The sequence below is a fragment of the Haemaphysalis longicornis genome, unplaced genomic scaffold (assembly GCF_048455015.1).
Source record: "Haemaphysalis longicornis isolate Haplotype H1 unplaced genomic scaffold, Haemaphysalis longicornis Haplotype H1 scaffold_9, whole genome shotgun sequence".
NCBI classification, from domain to species: domain Eukaryota; kingdom Metazoa; phylum Arthropoda; class Arachnida; order Ixodida; family Ixodidae; genus Haemaphysalis; species Haemaphysalis longicornis.
Genome location: NW_027526460.1, coordinates 118,493,369 through 118,513,267, shown reverse-complemented (window position 1 = coordinate 118,513,267; position 19,899 = coordinate 118,493,369). Strand labels below are relative to the sequence as shown.

At 44.4% G+C, this 19,899-nt stretch overlaps 1 protein-coding gene across 1 annotated transcript in view; it reads left to right on the top strand.

Annotated features, from left to right (window-relative positions):
- LOC144153387 (sodium/iodide cotransporter-like) overlaps nucleotides 1–19,899 on the top strand; it is a 50,910-nt gene that overhangs the window by 8,835 nt on the left and 22,176 nt on the right. Inside the window, exons 4-6 of the mRNA XM_077685037.1 lie at nucleotides 4,239–4,290; nucleotides 5,241–5,308; nucleotides 12,178–12,335. Coding sequence (XP_077541163.1) covers nucleotides 4,239–4,290; nucleotides 5,241–5,308; nucleotides 12,178–12,335 — 278 coding nt within the window. The remainder of the gene's footprint in view (nucleotides 1–4,238; nucleotides 4,291–5,240; nucleotides 5,309–12,177; nucleotides 12,336–19,899) is intronic.

The following is a 19,899-nucleotide window of genomic DNA, read 5'->3' as shown; positions in this document are numbered from 1 at the left end:
AAAACACGCCGGCGTAAAAAAGCTATTTGTAATTTTATCCGCAGATACTATTCCGCTATAGATTAATGTGTATTTATGTCTACGTTGTGATTCACCAATAGTTTGTTATAACAAGGCACGGGCACTATTTAATGGATGCCGCACACATGCAGCACAGTTTGTGAACAAGTAACGACAATAAAAGTACTGAAAATGATTAAAAAAGCGAATACATAAAAATTTTTTGGGAGTTTCAGAGAACGTTTCTTTATTTGGTAACAATTTTTAGCCTTGATAAATGTGCGTGTTCTATAAGAATGATCCTGCAGTGGTGTGAGCATGAATGCGAAACTAAAACGCTGGCTACCTGAAGATCGCACAATGATTCATCATTTGCAAAGGCCTGTTAAACGCAAAATTTCGCATTCAGCTTTTTACCTCAAAATTTCGACTGCAGAGGCGCTAAATACATTAACTGGAGAAAAACTATCTTTCGTGTTCTGCAAGGAGGTGACTGAAATATGAACGTCATAAAAATAATTTTATGAAACGTAAATAGTTTTTGTATAAGCCGCTTTCATTTATTTATGGCAGTTTGCATACCTGGGAAACATGGTAAGGTAATATGCTAAACTTAGAACTCGCCACAAAAAAACATCTGGCCATGAATATTACGTTGGAAAAATTATTTGAGTTTCGCGAAATAACTACAAATTAATTATTTCTGAGACAACGGCGAGGAAGAGGAAAGCTGGATACAGCCCAGACTTTAAAGACGGCCGCTGAACAAAAGCGTCGCAGTGTTGTCGGTGCAGAAATTACGAAAAAATGACCCGCGGAAACGATAGTAAAATTATTCACGCAATGGATATTTTCTTCCCTGTATTTTGGAATGCATGCCTGTGAAAGTTTCTCACTAAGTTCAAATTGTTTGTTCATTAAATTTGCAGAGTCTCTTGACAAAAAGGTTGCAGCTTTGGCCGTCGTTAAGTACGCGTTCTGGCAAAGTTCTTTAGGGCAGCCAACAGAGATTGCATGGCTGGAGTCAGAAAACTTTGCAATGTGAACATTGCATGGCAACTACATCAATGTCAGCACAACTGCTCAACTAGGCTAATATTTACCAAATCTGCAAACTTTTACAAATTTAAACTGTTATTCGAAGCTTGTAATGCAATGTATGTGTTGGTAACTCTGCCTGGTGCAGTGTAGTTCAGATGCTTCATAGGCTACATTTCTGCTTAAAACTTGTCAGGCGTCACTCCCACATGACCCTGTTTTTTAGAGCCAGGAAAAGAGTCTAGTAATTTTTTTCTGTTTTCCTTTGTGGGAGGCAGGTGGCCTGTTTCCGCCGAGGCGCCTATCTGTCGAACATGTTTCCTAGCACGTAAAAAATACCCTTAGAGCAACTGGAAAAAATAGGGTACTATCATCATACCTAGAAATACGAACAACGGAGTGCGTGGCTTTTGGTACATGCCGCTAATCATGGTGACGGGCCGCGTATGCGCAGCAGAAACAAGTTACAAGAGTTATTGTCCAAAATTGTTATGAAAGAACGTAGTTCGTCGTGTGAGCATTTTGGTTTGTCTTCCCGCCACGCTGGGTGACCGCTCACGCGAGCATTATCTAACTTCATCGCTGCGTTGAGTGAAAAAGGCGCATGCAGCTATGTGTCGTTATTTTTTATTTCGTACTTAGTGCTCAACAGACAACGGAAAGGCCATGGTCTTTGCATAAGAAGGTTGGTCACGAACTATCGTAACTTGTTCGCACTGCGCATACGCGGCCCGTCGCCAAGATTCGCGGCATGTACTGAAACCCACGGGCTCCATTGTTTGCGGATTTCAATTTCTCACGATAGTACTTCTCAGTCAAGGCAGAAATTGAGGATCCCATAAAGCTCGTGGCCTGTCGAGCACTGATCCATTGAATTTTATTTACGTGCATGATGGAGGGGCTTGGTTTTTCTTTCCCTTACCTAAAAACAGCCCAACGCGAATTCTTAAATAAAGAAACGCGTGTACGCTTGCCTGCATACTTACGTTTTGCCTGAATCGTGGCTGAGGTGTTCGTTCTTTACACTGTACTAGGTAGACTTGTGCGATCGATGCCAGCAGTTTTAAGAGCTTCAAACGGTCCTGCCTATGTATGCAGTGCGGTCGAGTATTCTTTTGCTTTGGGCCTGCCTTGAACGTAGTAAAACACAGACCAAAAGGTGGACACAAGAACGAAACGTTTTGTGTTCAGTTACCTCACGAAGGACAATCGCCTTAAAAGCGGGTTCGTAATGGCAACAAATACGATAGAATGAAAAGTAAGCACGCCCCCCCCCCCTCCTCTCCGTCCGAAATGAGGACACAAGGCGTAAACACGACATGGAGCCCCAGATGTTTTAAAGTGGTCAAGATTACCACGTTGTGTCAAGCCACGGCTTCGCCACCACGGGAGTCGGCATGATTGGCGGAACTTTGAAATAACACTCGTGCCATCTCTAAGATAGCGGGCAGGTTTTGGAGCCCAGCTATTGAGCGCCTGGTGCTGTGGTTTCACAGCGTCCCTCGCCGTAAGCCCTTGCTGTAACGGATAGAACCAGGAGGGCACCGAAGACATAGCGAGGAATAAAGCGGAGAGGAGTATGCGAAAGTGTGAGGAGGAAAGCGATATGCCGAGGGTGCCGCGCTAGACATGCCCCGTTACTGCGACCCGCAAGGTGAGATACCACCAAAGTAGCGCGCGCAGCCGTGTATTCGCCGAGGACGTGATCACTTCCTGAAACAAAGGAAGTGCTCCATCTGCCGCCGCAGCTAAACGAGCTGCCCGAGCAGAGGCGCAGCGCCGGCGACGCCTAAGTTCACAGGTGCGGGCCGCCTAAGCAGCAGCTGTGCGCTGTCGCTAAAGACTCTGCAATTCGCGCCGCCGACGGAGAGGACTATGGTCGCCGCCCATACTTAAATAACTTTCAGAATTTCTCCGCCTCGACACATTTTGCGAAGTCGGAGCTGCACTCAAATTTCGCATTAGGGAATAATGAAATTGTCAGGCAATTTTTACAGCGAAGGTTTTCACCTCTACCCCCAAAGGGTTCTGTCGCGACCGTTGGTGCAAAAGACAACTCCCGCGTACAAAGAACAGAAGTTACTGGCACCACCAGTAATAAAACCTCGAGTGAATAGAGAAACAGCGATAACCTGTCGCCTTACTGATTGAGCTACAAGCCCACGCGGAGACGGGGAGACAGACGGTGTGCTCACCGAGCAGATCTGCGGGTTTACCCCCAGCGTTCTCTCTGAATGCCAGGTGAAAGTGTCATGCGACCTCTCGCGCTACTGTGCGCTCCACCAAGGGCACGTGCAGCGGCCGTGTGCGCACCTTTAGAGTTATAAAAATTAAAGGAAGTTCACACCAATGCATGGCATCTGACTTACCCTGCGTCTCTGCCGGCGGTCTCGTCGCCTCCGTGGGCGGCAGCAGAGACGGAGGAGAAGTGAGATCGTCGAGCACCAGGTTTGAGCTTCCTTTATTTTTATAAAAAGAGTGTACACTCATGTGCTTCACCAACACAACTCAAGCGACCACCGTTCGTGAATCACGCAATAATTTAACCTTAGCGAGAATATCTCTTTGAAGTAATAAATGCTGTGATTAAGTGCATTTCACTTGTCTTGGCTTCCACTCTTTGTAGGTAGAGCCACGTGTGTGACTTCAAGTGACGTCTTATGGGCAATAGTTGGGGGTGTCGTTTAAAGCTTCGCTCTCAAACAACCTTCAAAAGATGGATTGGCGCCATTTTTTTGTGTTAGTAGAATAAAAATAAAGCAGGTGTGATGTAAATAAAACTCCTTACGGAGTATTTTGCTTGTCGGTGATTCTGCAGACCTGCAAGCAAAAAAAGGAACAGCCTAAAAAGAAAGGCGACGAAGTCGAACAAACTATGAGTGTTCTGGTCTATATTGGCAAGTAGTAGAAAACGACGCAAGGTTTATTTAGTAATAAAGTTTGATTAAAGTAAACTAGACCTTCAGACCAAACTAGACCAAACTGACTAAACTAGACCAAACTGACAATTGCAAAACCGGCATCAAGGTCTTGTGCATTTTGTATGAAGTACGTCAAAAAGGTGAGGCAACTGAGTTCTTAATGCTGTAATTTTAAATATCCAGATGGGATGACCGAACAATACATATCCAGATCATCAAGTACTCTGCTCACAATACCCTCTTGTGAATTCTCAAAACTTTTTCCTTTGTTCTTTGCAGCAAAGCATTGGGGCAATTTCTATCTTTGCAGCATCACTTACACTTTTCACTGGTATGGCAAAAATCATTTCATTTGCTATATGTATGGTTTCTGAAATATACAGACAGTTTTTTAGTACTCAAAAAAGCGGTGGTGTGAGTACAGCGAAATGGACAACGTGAAATATTGCGACAAGTCTTGGAACCTAATCATAAGCAAAGCAAGTGCGACACAGCTAAAAGGTAATATATTATAGTACGATAGCAGATTCAGGCAGACTTGGAGGAGGTGGCGTAGGTTAAGGGTTAAAAGTAATAGGGTTGAAGTATTATGCTGGTATCATTTTCAACAACCTCCTCGTCATGGTTGACGATGAGCCGTGGCAGTGGCTGTTGCTACATGTAAGTGGCCGGACGGATAATCTTCCAACTGAATGTAGCAAAACGTAGCTTCGAAAGTTTCTAAGGCGTTGCGCTGCTGAGCACGAGGTCGCGGGTTCGATTCCCGGCCGCGGCGGCCGCTTTTCTGATGGAGGCGAAAAGCAAAAACGCCCGTGTGTTCGAGATTTCGGCGCACGTTAAAGATCCCCAGGTGGTCAAAATTAATCCGGAGCCCTCCACTACGGCGCGCCTCATCGCCAGCGTTGCATCGGCGCGTTAAACCCTACAATCAATCAAATCAATCAAAGCTTCGAAAGTTTGTTCCTCGCTTTTCTGATGGAGGCGAAAAGCAAAAACGCCCGTGTGTACGAGATTTCGGCGCATGTTAAAGATCCCCAGGTGGTCAAAATTAATCCGGAGCCCTCCACTACGGCGCGCCTCATCGCCTGCGTTGCGTCGGCGCGTTAAACCCTACAATCAATCAATCAAAGTTTGTTCCCCATAAGCATACATTTTGTCCGTGGTACTTGTATTTTGAGACGGCTGTGTGTTTCCTTTCCTGTATTTTTGTGAACATAATATACTTCCTGCTTTATTTTGTAATTGTAACCACATCATTTACGTCTTCTCACACCCGTGCAGTGTTTAAAACGCCCGTTTTTTGGTGCAACTTGTGCATCGGATTATGCGGAACCTTCTACACAGCATTGGTGAGTGTGGTGAGCTTTGCCGATAACGCTTACTTAAAACACACGCACAAGCTACTTGTATTCTGGGTTTGTTAAAGTGCCTTCAACTTATTTGCTTATTTTGAGGTTGCTTCTATGTTTATTTATGCCGATGTATCTTAAGCTTTCTGTGATCAGCTTATTTTTAAACCAACCACTAAACCCAAATGCTACGGAAGGTCTAGTGATAACGTAACATAGAAGCTTTTACAGTGAAGTCTACACGACCCAAAATATACTTTGGTAAAAACGCACTGTCGGTAAATAATTTTGTTGCTAGTAAATAAACAATAAACATTCGGATAAGCAAATTGACAGGTGTTTCTACGAACAATTGTATTCCAAGAATGGAGCTTTTGAAACATGTTTATTCAAACTTCTGGAATATCAGTCCAAGCATACATCAAATTAAATGTAATTAACGCGGCGCCCAATGCGCGGAGTACTTCGTTCGGTATGTAAGTACTATTGCGAAAGGAAATACAAATGCTGGAGCGGCAGCCCTTCCAATGTAGGCTAAGAAAAAACTGAGTATTTCTGCATACTGTGTTCGACGGCAAAAAATTAGGGCTGATGCCAAAGTTTGCCTTTGTTAGCGGCGCACAATTAACTCAGCTAACATCATGAAGGAACGATCAGCAACGAAAGATAGCTGGTGAGTGTGGTGCATGTGCCTGCTTCATTAGTCTGAATGAACGTGTGTAGTCGGTCACTTCCTGGACAGGAACAACTCACCTCGCCAAATACGCTTCAGAGACTACAGCGCGGGCACCGCCAAATCAAACCTTGCCTACAATCTAACACCGACCTGTGTGGCCTGCCCTGTAGCAAGATAGCGTTTATACAGTCAGTTGTCTAAGCAGGCACCAGCGAAAAGGTTATGTTTTAGCAAGGGAGTATAAATGCATGCCAACTTCTGCTTCAGGGGCAAGGACATCTTACGGACTCCTCTGTGCTTCATGCCCCGCGCCTCTTTTAGATGCGGAGCATCTTATAGCGGTGGCCTGTCCCGCGTCGGCGTCGGCGTCGTCGGCGTCCGCACTCACACTGCGCATGCGCAACTCTCCTCCTTACACCCACAGCTCCGCGATACTACACTATAAAAAAAAAAGAAATAGTTAGCGGCGCCCGGTTTCGATCACACGACTCTCTGGCCGCAACGGGAGGTACGCGGTGCTCTTCCCACTACGCTACAAATCCGGGGCAGGAGCAAGTGCTACGAACGCCCCTTATGTCCTTGACTCATTCAAACCAAGTCAAGAAGCAACTGATACAACGAAGGCACGCGAAGCTGAACGTCAACGGAAACGACGAACTGAAAACTTTAGAGGAGGATGTTAATTTCCCGCGGGAAAGCTGTGGCGGGAAGCACCACGCGCCTTGCAGCTCCCCCAGCCCCGTCCGCAGCGCCTCTGATGCTGATTGTGGCAGGATGCCTCTAGGGATTGGCCAACCAAAGAATCCATCACGAGATATGTTCGCGTTCAACCACCGTCGTCATCTTCCCGTAGGGGAACCACCGAAGAAGAAGAAGGAGAAGACAAAGCTGCGAAGAAAAGGGCGTGTACATTGCTCTCAGCCGGTGCACCAATGTCAACAACCTTTACCTCACCAACGCTGACGGAGACTACCGATTCTACCACAGAGACAACATCGACAAGAACATGATGGACGAGTTTCGGCGCCTCGAGAACCACCGCCTACTCACCGTAACACAACAGTACTTGCGTGCCTTTGCCACCGGTGTGGACCCAGACGCGGAATTCCTTCTGGCGCTAGTAAAAACCAGATCAATCAACATAACGGCAACACAATGGAACCACACGGAACCGCCACGATGCTTCGCATCCTCATCAGGGTTCCCCACGGGAAGTTGGTGTAATTTTATGAAAGATGGCGTCCGCCGCACGGCAAAACGCAATACAGAGAAGCCAAGTTTACACAAACGCCTCAAGAAAAATACGCGTCCCGTTGTCGGAGTCGAACCTGGGTTTACCGCGTTATGCAGCCCACGTATATCCTACTAGCGGTACTACCCGGCGCTGCCCGGGTGGGCCATTGTATTAAGGACAGCAATTGGTATTTGTAAGTCGCCATATTAGGCTACTTCATTGGGAAGTGTCAGTACATAGGCTCCTACTGCAGGCGCGTCGTGGTAATGTGAAACGACTGGTACTCATGTCTTACTCGAACTCTCGCTAAACAAATTGCACCAAGATGGCGCGTTTGAGCGAATGAGTCAGTGAGTGAAAAAGGTTTTATTGAGCCGGCGAAGTGGGAGTGGTTCCCAATTTCAGAAAGCCATGTGATGTGTGGGCAGCCTTCGCTGTGGAGGAAGTATTGTCTGGACATACAAATCCCTGTTAGTCACCAGGTTCTCCCACATCTCAAGGTTTGGAAAAGTGGATGGAAGAAGGAGGAGCTTGGTTTGCTTGCACTCTTAATATGTTATGAGGATTGAGGAAGAGTGCCAGGTTGCAACCACAACTTGAATTCGGCAGGAGATTGCGCTGGGAACACATGATGGAGGCAGGCTGGGTGAGGGGTATTCTTGCTCGTAGGAAGTGCTATTTCAGAAGATATGAACGATGCTCATCGGTACAGTTATATCATAAGTAACATGGGCTCCCTACGGGAGGCGCGAGGTTGCAGGAAGTCCCAGCAGATGCCGAGGGCTAACCTTTGCGCTTTTTACTGGTACATCTCTCTTACATTTATGATATATGACACCTGCTCCTACGGGAGACGCATAGTTGCCGAAGGTGTCAGCAGAAGGCGATCGCTAAGCGATCGCCGGAAAACTCAACTGAATTTTACGTCCAAAAAGATGCAGAATAAAAAATCTCGCTGGCCTTCTAATCCGCATGTTAGGAAAAAATCCTGAAAGTGGTTTTCGGGCAATTAAATGGGCAGCATTTTCAAGAAAAAACGAATGGAAGATATCAACTGGCTAGGTGGTTATTTGCGAAAGTGTAAAAACTTAGTGTTTTCCCGAAATCCCGTTTGCCTCTATTGGGAGGCTGTCATTGAAAAATGTTGTATAACAGTGTTGAGATAAGTGAGTAAGTTGTCTATCTCAACAAAAACTAGTTCGATATCTCAGATGGCGGGCGGTAAAAAAATTAATATGTGAAAAACAATTTTACCGCTTTTCACTCTCTGCATGGTGGAATTTTAAAAATTTTAAGAAATATTGACCTCCAACACCGTAATCAGAACGTGCCCTTGCAATCTGTAGCCGTTTGAAAGAGCAGTTTGGCTACACGTGTACATAACCTGTCAGGCCTTTGTGGCACATCAGCCGTGTCATTTGTAAAACAATTTGACCCTTTTAGCGGCGTCGCAGAGCGAAATCCTTAAAAACGGTTCTGTGAATTTGTATGAGTAACCTATTCTAGCAAAAATCAGCTGGATTACTGAATCGGTGAAAGATTTATTTGAGAATCTTTAGGAACACCATTTTAGTTCCGGAATGCGGAATCACGTCGCTGGTGTAGGTTAGGGCAAAATCCAGAAACTACTTTTTTGGTATTCTTAAGGGCTACTTATATCAGCAAAAAGCGCTTCGATATGTGAATGGGTGACCGAGAAAATCACGAATTCGTGAAACTACAATTTCGCCCTTTACTTCGGTTAGGAGAGCAATTTCTGAAAAACCCGCCTTAGTGAGCACCTACTCAATGACGCAAATAAACTCGCGAAATTTCAAGTCCCTTGGTCTAACAGTTTTCGCTGGGCTTTGATGAGTCAGTCAGTCAGTCAGTCGGGCATTTCTTTTTATAGGCATAGATTGCGCCAGTCCAACACAGTCGAAGCAGTTTGTATTTGAGTCATGTTGATTAGGAGAAGGCTTCGTGTTTTAATTTTCTTTCTTAAGAAAGAGGCTTTGATATTTACCAGTCCTCTAGTTCGGCCAGAACAGATAAAAAGCCGCATGAATCTGGCACATCCCACAAATTCTGGCGTCTGATTTTGTAGCAAATTAGCCCTGCGCATTTAATTATCATTTTGGAGTGTTGCCTGGACTGATAAAGGCTTAGTGGGAGTTAGAAAATATGCTTCATGGTTGAGATTTGCATGTGTGTATTGTTTGGCTGTGCGTCAGAGAAGCTCACCGCTGAAATTACTTGTGAATTGGTAATGCGACGAGCGACGCAGGTGAACTTTTTGATTTCGCAAAGTACTGCTGAGAAACGCTCAGCCTCCATACCATGCGCTTCATCTACGCATTGTGAGCCACCGGAGTGACATTTGCATTATGCTTGTTTTTCGTCGGTCAAATCCTTGGTTGTCAAACTGTGTAGACAACCTGGGGCAGAATGTGGCAAACTTGGCAAGACAAAGATAAGAGCACACGAAAACAGAAATCGGTCGTAACGAATGGTACTGTGAGCGTCGGTCCAAGGACAATGAATTAGTAAACAAATTCATTAAAAGGGAGCGTGCTACGGCATTGCGCCTAAAGAATTGCTGTTAATTTAGGGGGAAGAATTGGGTAGAGGGCTTTCCGGCTGAAAGGGTTCCTGGTGCACAATGCAGAAAATAACACTGAGGCATCCGTCATAAAATACGGCGCCCTTTAGTTTAGCAGGTAAAGTTCTGCTCATAAATGTCTACAGTGTTAACAGAAAACATTTGACGTCTCTTTTATCTGTAATCCTGTCTAGCTAGACAACCTTTAGGCGGTTTGTAGCGCTGTGTCAGCGCCTAGAATCTCGTCACGTCCCTGTGGAGCTGTCATGAATTCAGTTCGTCGTTCTCACACAGTATGTATAGCGTTGGTGGAGGGGTTTTTCGATGCTACTACCTAGAAGTATCTCGCTGAAGAATGGGTACCACGGCTGCTCATCCTGCAAGGATTGTGTGACAGCCTAGACAGCTCGTGAGCCAAGCAATTTCGCCATTTCCTCTCTGAGTGTGGTGGCTCAAACAAGCTGGTTACTTCAGTTTTTGATGAGGTGCTCGGAAGAGCCTTCCTTCACTGCAAAGAGCTATCATGATGGCACCTATTCTATTAGTCATTCAAAATGATTAGTACGTTTGCTTCATTTGTCAGCCACCGCAGTTTACCTCGTTTGTACTAAGAATTTATGTGAAGACTACTTGTTTCCTGTTGTGGCTTGGCTAAAAGGAACTCAGGCAATGGCGCTCAGTACATGGAAGTATGCCCTGCATTGCCTTATCATTTCATAATATAGAGTAGTTTCCACCAACACACCGTCCTGCCAAAAACAAAATAAATATTGATTTTCTGTATATTTTTATATTATTTTTCCTTTTTTGTATTAAAATATGTTGGTTTGCTGAACTTGATATTTTCAGCAAATGTATGCAACGTCGCCATTTCGTTTGAGACCAGCTGCCTTTGTTTGCATTCCATATTTGCATCAGAACACATATTTGCATCTATTGCACCTGCATATATTTGCGTGATAACGCAATCGCAGCTGCTAATGTATGGGTTCCTGAAGTCCCGCATGAAGGCAACGAATAATACATAACGTTGTTGTTTCCATAAGACTATCCTTCATTACAAGTACAATGTCAGTTCTCTGTACATTAAAAAAACTGGAAGGGTGCGTAATCACTTTGTGTGACCTGGTGAATGCGACGGCAACAGTGCGTCCCCTGTTCACATCCAATTGCAGCAGAAGTGAGCGCCAAGCCCGCAGGGAATGCGGTGGTGGACCACGCTGAAACCCTTTCTCGCCCATAACTGTTGCGCCTTTAGATGAGTTAGCAACGCGAGTTTCACGTTAATTTAGGCGGTACGTGATATGCAAACATGACGCGGGGGCTTCTGTTCCTGACGCACCAGTAATGAAAGACGTCACAGGAAATTGACTGTATACTTTTCTTTGCGTTGTTTCGGATGGAAGCGGGACAAAACAGGCCCACTGCCAATAGTATCTATTTTTTTTAGAGACGATAGTCTTTCTTGGTCTACTTAAACCCCAAAATATTGGTCTGTCTGTCTGTCTGTCTGTCTGTCTGTCTGTCTGTCTGTCTGTCTGTCTGTCTGTCTGCCTGTCTGTCTGTCTGTCTGTCTGTCTGTCTGTGTCTGTCTGTCTGTCTGTCTGTCAATTGATTCAGCCATCCGACAGACTACTTGGTTGAGCAGTTAATGCAGGCAAAACGTTTCGAAAGCACTAAATCTGGAGACACACTTCACACTTGCCAGCACTGTTTAGGAGAAAGGAAAGCACCCGGCATGTTGGGGGCAAAACACCAATACATAAAGGGGAATGGCAGTGTTCTTATAATTAAAAATTGATCTATGCTTGATATTCGTGATAGCAAATAGAAATATGCTTAGAAAACATTGTTTCGTCCTAAAAATACGCAAACCGCTCTCGCAAAAGCGTGGAACTCGTGGTTGCATTAAAAATACAACGGCAGTGTGACGTTGCATTAGATGAGGCCCAAGCAGTAGAACACGAGGAAATTGAATGATTTGAGAAAACCTCAAATGTACTTGTTTTTGTGAGCGAGACGGTAGCAGAAGGGCATAAAGATGCTCGCTGGGGAGAGAAGTATTTACACGTGAAGGGCTATCGTCTTTCGATCAGCGAAGTGAGGAGATACGCAGCCAATTTTTAAAAAAATTTCTGAGGCCAGCGCGCACGTAACGTATCCTATCCAATAAGAATTTATTTCTTGCGTTTCTTGGACGCCGGTGTTTTTGCTCAATGAGGCACCCAATGGTTTCGCTAGAATAGGATGATCCCTTTTTGTGTTGAAACTAGCTGCACTGAAACAAGCAAGCGTAATGAGTGCTATATTTGCAGTAATATATGGAAAGTGTGCTAGGCGTCATCAGGCGTCATCATAAAAAATGTTTTTCTCGACAGGGCGGCCTGCGAGGTGTTGTCTGGATGGACTGCATGCAATTGATAATCATTTTATTCGCCCCAACGGTACTGGTAGTAAACATCCTGGTGGATTCTTTATTTGAAAGCTCGAGAATAGAACCACTGACTCTTTACGACGTCAAGAAATACATTGGCAAGTAAGTATAATAATCGAATCGGCTTCTTGCTACCCAGTTTATGACGCAATGACAAAAATTTGGTATTTTCTCTGCTCGATACAGGCTACGCCTAAATCTTTTTGAAATATAGAATAATTTAGTTAGAATAGAACACAGTAGTTGATTAGCACTGAAGCGTGGTATTTAAGATGGATGTTCGAAGGTTGAACAAGCCCACATTGGCGGGTAATAAATATTCGGTCGGCCTAACATTTACCATGTATTATGCACTTGTAATAGCGGACCTCTCACTCGGTTGGGGTGGGGGGGATACGGGAAGGTAACTCGAAGAGGCGGCTCACGAAGCATTAAAAATATTACGGGATAAACCAAGCACAAAAAACGTACTTTAATCCAACAAAATGTTCCTCTCTGCTGACTTCAAAGGAGAACGCGGAGCAACACGACAACCTACAGTGAAGCTTCTTGGTCCCTCATTGCATTATGGACCTGAACTTTGGAACCAAAACTTTGTATTGTTTTGGAGAATGATTTAACATTTGTCACACACACGAACTATCTTAGAATCGTCCTCGAAAACCTTGCGGCGTCAATAATGCGCATCAGCCGCATGCAGGCCACCGTAAACCGAGGGCAGCTTCCCTTGTGTTGCCAGACATTTGCAGCTCCAGCGTGGTGGTACACAGGACTTCTTATGCATAATTTAAAGGTACGTTCTCTTCCCTTTATGTCCATCGCAGTCACAGGGGTACTAAAGTGAACAACTGCTGCTTTACAGGTAATAGACAATAACTTATCTCTGGACATACATATGGGCATTCAACTCAATATCTTCACCTTTTTACTGTGCGACGATCCACCTTGTCCAACTCTATGTAGGCCTTCCTGTTGACACAATCGCTACCGCAGGAACAGTGTTTCGAAATTGACTTGAAAGGCTCATTTAAAGATGAGTCGCGTACCCCTAGATGAGTTGCGCAGGTGCAGCTGGTTTTCTTTTCGTGTCTGCTACTAATTCCATTACAATTCCCATTGCTACGCTACGCGTTCCTCGCCCAAATTTCTTCATTTAACGCGGAGGCAATAGCTCCGGTCAGACTACTGCAGTTCTTACTTGACGACTGACTTTCTCCGGTTCATATTTACAGCGACAGCCTCTCCATTCTAAGATCTCTCTATAACCCGTTAAATCAATACTAATTAGTCAAGCAACTGAAACTCAACGTCGTTCCGCTTGCAAACAGCGTACCTGTTCATCTATATCATGTTTACCAGAACGCTAATGGGTTTAGGGAACGAGGTGACAAATATGATAGCGAGGAGTGCGGCTACGAGAGGGAGAGATTCTCATGGCGAGGTATCCAAGCGCATGATAAGATCGAGGTTAACGACAGGGTCATCTGCAATGGCAACGAAGATGGTCTAGGGATAATACAAAGGCAGAACTTTACAAATAGGCGGAAAATATATTGAATATACCCTCCTTCTTTCCCCCACGAAAAAATAATCATTTCATTACTAGGCATGGCCGTTTCGGCATTGTTTCTGAAGAAAGCTGACGACAATATGCCATTACATCTGTGGCCGGAACGCAACCCAATTTCTCACTACTCACGAGATTGTACAAAAACATATGCTTGTATTCGTCGAATTCACACGCAAATAACGCAATCTCTGGAAATGCCGCACCTACGGGTCATATTGAATAACAGCATGACCCTTAAAATACTGACTCAACTCGCAGACTACCTCGAAGACAATGCCTGGAGTGTGACATTAAATCAGCACATGCCGCCCCAGAGCTGTATTACTTGGTGTGTTGCGTCTATACACGTTTTCTCGTGGATTCTGGTAATATGTTTATTGCGTAACTGTTTGTGTGAGCAGTTTTTATTCACAGTAGGCAGGGAAGTAGATTGCGGAAGTAGATTGCGGAGTGTACAGTGTGCGGTGCGACAGAACCCTAGGATGAGCACACAGTTGTGACTAAGTACGACGGAGTTGCAATTCCTTATGGCGTATACAAGGGGAGCTTGCTGGGATTTTGTTACGCGGAATTCAGGCTTGCAGAGGTATGTTGCTACTACTTGTGTCTCAGACACTGCGTAACGGTTCCAAAAATGAATCAGAGCTAGCATAACTGTTGAACTGCGAAAAAAGTGTAATTCTGCCGTGTTGTCGCTTCGGTATGCCGTGCGCGGAGCATCCTTAGTTAGCCCGAAAATACTCATTTGTGTTTTTTTTGCAGTGTGCCTTTTACTATTGATATTTATTTTTCTGCTAGTAATCGGCTCTACACATGTTCTCCATCACCATGCTTCCCCAGATGTACAAAGTTGAGTGAGGTTGTTTCATTTTTATATACAAATTAGTTTTTTTTTGCAAAAATACATTTGTGCTCCTGCCCCATTTTATCTATGTTATGTCGGCTTTACACCTACCACGCCTGAACTGGAGCAGGTTTTGTTCCCCATTTTAAGTGCAATGCACTTCTTAAGCGACCCTGAACCTGCGTCCACCGGCGATGTCCGCGCACATGGAGATGGGCGCGCGCAGCCTGGCCGCTGACATAGCACATACTCACGTGGGGGATTGGCCAGGAATCTCCTCATCTTCCTTGGCAACGGGGGGAGATGGGCGCGCGCTGCCTGGCCGCTGACATGGCACATACCAACGTGGGGGATTGGCCAAGAATAGGGCGTGAGAAGGGCTAATGCACCTGCTTAAAGGAGTACTGACACGAAATTTCAAAGCTGAGATCCGCTCTAGCAATCAAGTACAACGACAACACAAATAGGTGTCTGTGAATAAATGCATCTTTCTTTCTTTGTAGTTGTGTGTGTGTGTGTGTGATCTCTCTTTCGCGAACATTACCGAACCGCGCAAATTCAACTCGTGCATTCGCACTTTCACATTCTTCCCCTCGGGGAAATGCGGGGAATTTTTTTACATGTCCACGGAGAACACGAAATAAATAAAGAAGTAAAGGCTGCACCTACATTTTTTTAGAATGCACAATAATGTAGATAGGATAAGAACACAGCAGTTGAATAACACGGAAACGTGGTATTCGGCATGCATTTTCGGGATAACGGGTCACTGACTCGGGTGGAAGTGCCTTAGTCGCAAAATTGCTGCGCTCCGAGCAAGAGTACTGGGGATGAGGTCGCCGTCGCGGCAGCCGTTTTTTTATCAGGTGGAGGAACTGCGCAGCGATACTTACAAAGTAGTGATTGCGAAAAGATTAGTGTCAACTTGTCGAACATATATGGCGCCATTCCGCTCTTGGGCCGTCGGTGACAACTGCGGTTCTGGGAGAGGGAAGCGAATTGAGGGGTACTTTCCCCCCCATGAATGGGAGCACTTCCTGAACTCACTTGTTCTCTCACGATAAATTATCACCTTGGCTATTTCCCCCTCCCGTCACTATTACTGGTAACCTTGGAATCCTACTCGTATATTAAATTTCACATTGATGCGTTAGAAAAAAATCAGGAAAGGGCAGTTCGTTTCTTTTATTCTCTCAATGAGCCAGTAGCTCTGTCACTAACATTATGCTGTCTAATTGTATTAAAACTTTGCAGTCACGACGCAGAGTCTTGCGCCTAAAGGTTTCGTACCTGCTTTTAAACCGCAAGCTTGCTCTGAGCCCGGACCCCTACTTCACACCAATAAGAACACGTCAAACCCGGCATTCACACGCACTCTCTTTAACAGCGTATTTGGCTCGTACTAACTTCTTTAATTGGCGTATTCATGGGAGGTTGTGGCCGTTACTACACCAAGGTGGCCAATCCTGCTCTAGTGAGGGAGTGCATTACCAGCAATGGCCGCACCCCAAGCCCCCTTGTGCAATTCCATCAATACGCGGATTTTTTTTAATTCGGTGGAAATTGTCCGGCACCGGGATTTGAACCACGGTCCTTGTGCACGCGAGGTGGATGCTCTACCTCTACGCCATCGCTGGTCAATAAGGGTAACAGAATGGATCCCTAGAGAAGGCAAGTGTTGCGGGGGGCGGCAGAAAGTTAGATGGGCAGATGAGATCAAGAATTTTGCGGGGATAAATTGGTCACAGTTGGCACAGGACCGAGGTAATTGGAGAATAATGGTAGAGGCCTTTGCCCTGCAGTGGGCGTAGATAGGCTGGTGATGATGATGATAATGAGCTTCTTCAAATTTTCTTTTTTCCCTCACACCATAGCGTGGGACAGTTTGCCTGCTAGCAGTTGACAATCTACTGAGCTCATTCACGCGGAAATGTGAAATTGGGTTCTAACTTTTACAACTATTGCGTGTTTCCCTCCCCAATCTTTCCTCTCGTTGCTTTTGTATGACATTGTTCCCCTTTCCGCTTTTTTTCTTTCGTTGCTGCTGTTTCAAAATGTTGTGTATGGCAGCTGTATTTTGTGTCCCTCCTGCTTCAGCCTCTGCCCAGCAGTATGTGTAAATAATAAATAAATAAGTAGATAAATAAAATTAAAGCCATATGCCTAGCATGCCTAGTAACGCCGAGCTAGCAAAGCGAATTTAAGAACTTGAAAATGATTTTAACGAGAGAGTAACCAAAGTGGTTGACGATATTTTAGTAAACCTGAAATTGAAACTTGAAGCGGACTCTGCCTGTGACAAAGAAAACAGCTGATGATGAACTGAATGAACTCCGACGCAGCCTTACTTTCCTGAATGAAACGATAGAAGAAATGACAACAGAGCGGGAACAGCTCAAAGCAGCAAACAAAACCTTGGTCGCACGTAACCAGGAACTGGAGAGTAGGGTTGCTGACATGGAGCAGTACTCGAGAAAGAACAACGTTGAGAATAAAGGCGTTCCAACAACTAAAGGTGAAGACTGCGTGAAAATTATGCAAGCCATTGGAAACAAGATCGAATGCCCGGTGTCAGAGTCCGATTTTGATGTTGTACATCGTGTACCATCCAAAGGAAACACAAAGAATTTGATTGCTCGTTTTCTTTCGCGCGCAAAAAAGAATGAGTTTGTGAAGAAGGCACGAAAGGCCCGCCTAGAAGCAAAAGAGATTGGGTTCCATGGAATGGAAACAAAAACAACTTTACGTCAATGATCACTTGACTGTGAGCAACAAAAACTGTTTGCAAAGGCCTTGGAACTCAAAAATGAAAAAGAATGGAAATTTCTGTGGACAGTGGACTGCTAGATTTTGGCCAGAAAAACTGATAGCCGAGCAATCCGCATCAAGGACGAGTCTGACCTTTCTATCTTTCGCTAACTGGTCTTGAGCTGTTTTAGAAATCGTAATAATGGCGTACATCAAAGCTAAATACGTACAATCATTCTTCACTGGTTCCTATCACTCTGTGGTTCACTTCAACTCCCGCAGCCTTATAAAACACTATGGTGAATTTCAAGCTTTCGTATCGTTAGCAAAACATCCTTTTTCGATCATCTGTGTCTCAGAAACCTGGCTAGGCGATGCCGATAAGAATCTATACTGTTTTCCCTCATACAGTTCAGAGTACTCCCATCGTATGACGTCGAGTCATGGTGGCGCAGCCATATTTCTTTTATCCTGCATCAACTACCGACGGCGATCTGATCTACGCCTGAACGTAGTTGACTGTGAATCAGTGTGGATTGAAGTTACTGACCCCGATTTTGCTATTGACAGTAAAAATGTTATCATTGGTACCATTTACCGATCCCCTAATTCAGCGGTTGGTAACTTTTGCCTGGAACTTGAGAATTTATTACATTCCCGCTCTCACGAAAACAAATCTGTTATTATAGTTGGAGACGTCAACATTAACCTTTTAGCTCACGGGACCTCCCAGCATACCGATTACACCAATTGCTTCCATGGCTATGGTTTTGAATCTTTGCTTCATCTACCTACCCGTTGCCCTACTACTGATTCAGGCACTTTAATTGATTATGTTTTAATGAATGCGCTGATCCCACCGGAAGCCTTTATCATTCAGGTTGACATCACCGACCACTTCCCAATTGCCCTCCGCTTTCCCTGCCCCAACCCCAAACGCTTATCGCATCATACCAAATCTACTTTCAACAAAGCGAAATTTATTAATTTAGCGAGCAATTCAGATTGGTCCAGAGTCACATCTCTAAAAGATGCCAGTCATGTTACACTGAATTCGCAACCATTATAAATCACTGCATACTATCTTCAACATCGGTTATGTCTTGCCAACAAAAGCAATCGTCTCCGCAAAAACGATGGCTAACAGTTGGTCTGCTCAAAAGTCTACGAAAAAAGGATAACCTTTATCGGAAGACTAAAAAGCAGCCATTCAACAGCGCACTAAAGCAACGGTACAAGAAATATTGTACTGTACTTACGTCAATACTAAAGAAAGCGAAAAGAGTTTACTACGAAAACCAAATCTCTGTGTCTGGCAGCAACATCTGAAAGCAATGGCGTTTGTTGAATGAGTTTATGCATAACAACATAGGCCGGAATCTGATAGCGGAAATAAATCATGATGGCAATACCCTCACCCTGCCCGATGATATAGCAAATGCTTTCAGTATCTTTTTTTCTGCCCCACCGAGCTCAGCTGACCCGCCTACTTTAGATTGTCCGCGACTCGTGCCCCAGTCATTTTTTTTATTACCTACTACTCCCAGTGAAGTACGTTCCACGATTCTTAATCTTAAAAATACGAGTGCGGGCCTTGATAATATGCATGCAAGCTACATTAAAGCCATTGTCGACATCATTTCTGATACTTTTGCGCATATCGTTAACCTTATATTTGAGACGGGCATTTTCCCAAAGGAACTGAAAAAAAGCAAAATAATCCCTGTGTTTAAAAAGGGTGACAGAACCTTGATTTCAAACTACCGACCGATCTCAATTCTTCCATTTTTCAGTAAAGTTGTTGAAAAATTATTCGAACAGCGTTTATCTAATTACCTTGAACAAAAGAATATAGTAACTAAAAGGCAATTCGGTTTTCGTCATGGCTTATCAACCAACCTTGCTCTAATAGCCGTAACTGACAAATTTAAAAAAGAAATCGACCAGGGAAAAATTGTAGGGTCTGTGTTCATAGACTTTACCAAAGCCTTTGACACGATTACCCATAACATACTTTTCCGTAAGCTTGCTTCATATGGAATAATTGGGCCCCCCCTTAAACTGATTTAAAGCTATCTACTTAACCGTGAACAAATTGTCTCTTTATCTGATGTGCTGTCAGATACAAAAATAATTAATATTGGGGTTCCTCAGGGTTCCATTCTTGGGCCGATTTTATTCTTGTTATATATTAACGATCTACCGCACTACCTTAGCCGGGAAATGGAATGCCTATTGTATGCTGATGACACCACAATTTTTACGTCCCATACAAGTACTGAAGCCATAACTGAGAGATTAAACTCTCACCTCCGAAACCTTAACTTGTGGTGTCAAAAAAAATAATTTAAAAATTAATCCGGCGAAAACTCAATTTATGATATTTGGCTCCAGGGTCCAGCACACTGATAGTATTACTATTATGATTAACTCGCACCCCATAACAAGTACTGCTCAGAGCTCTTTCCTTGGTGTTCAACTAGACAGGCACCTCAAGTTTAATT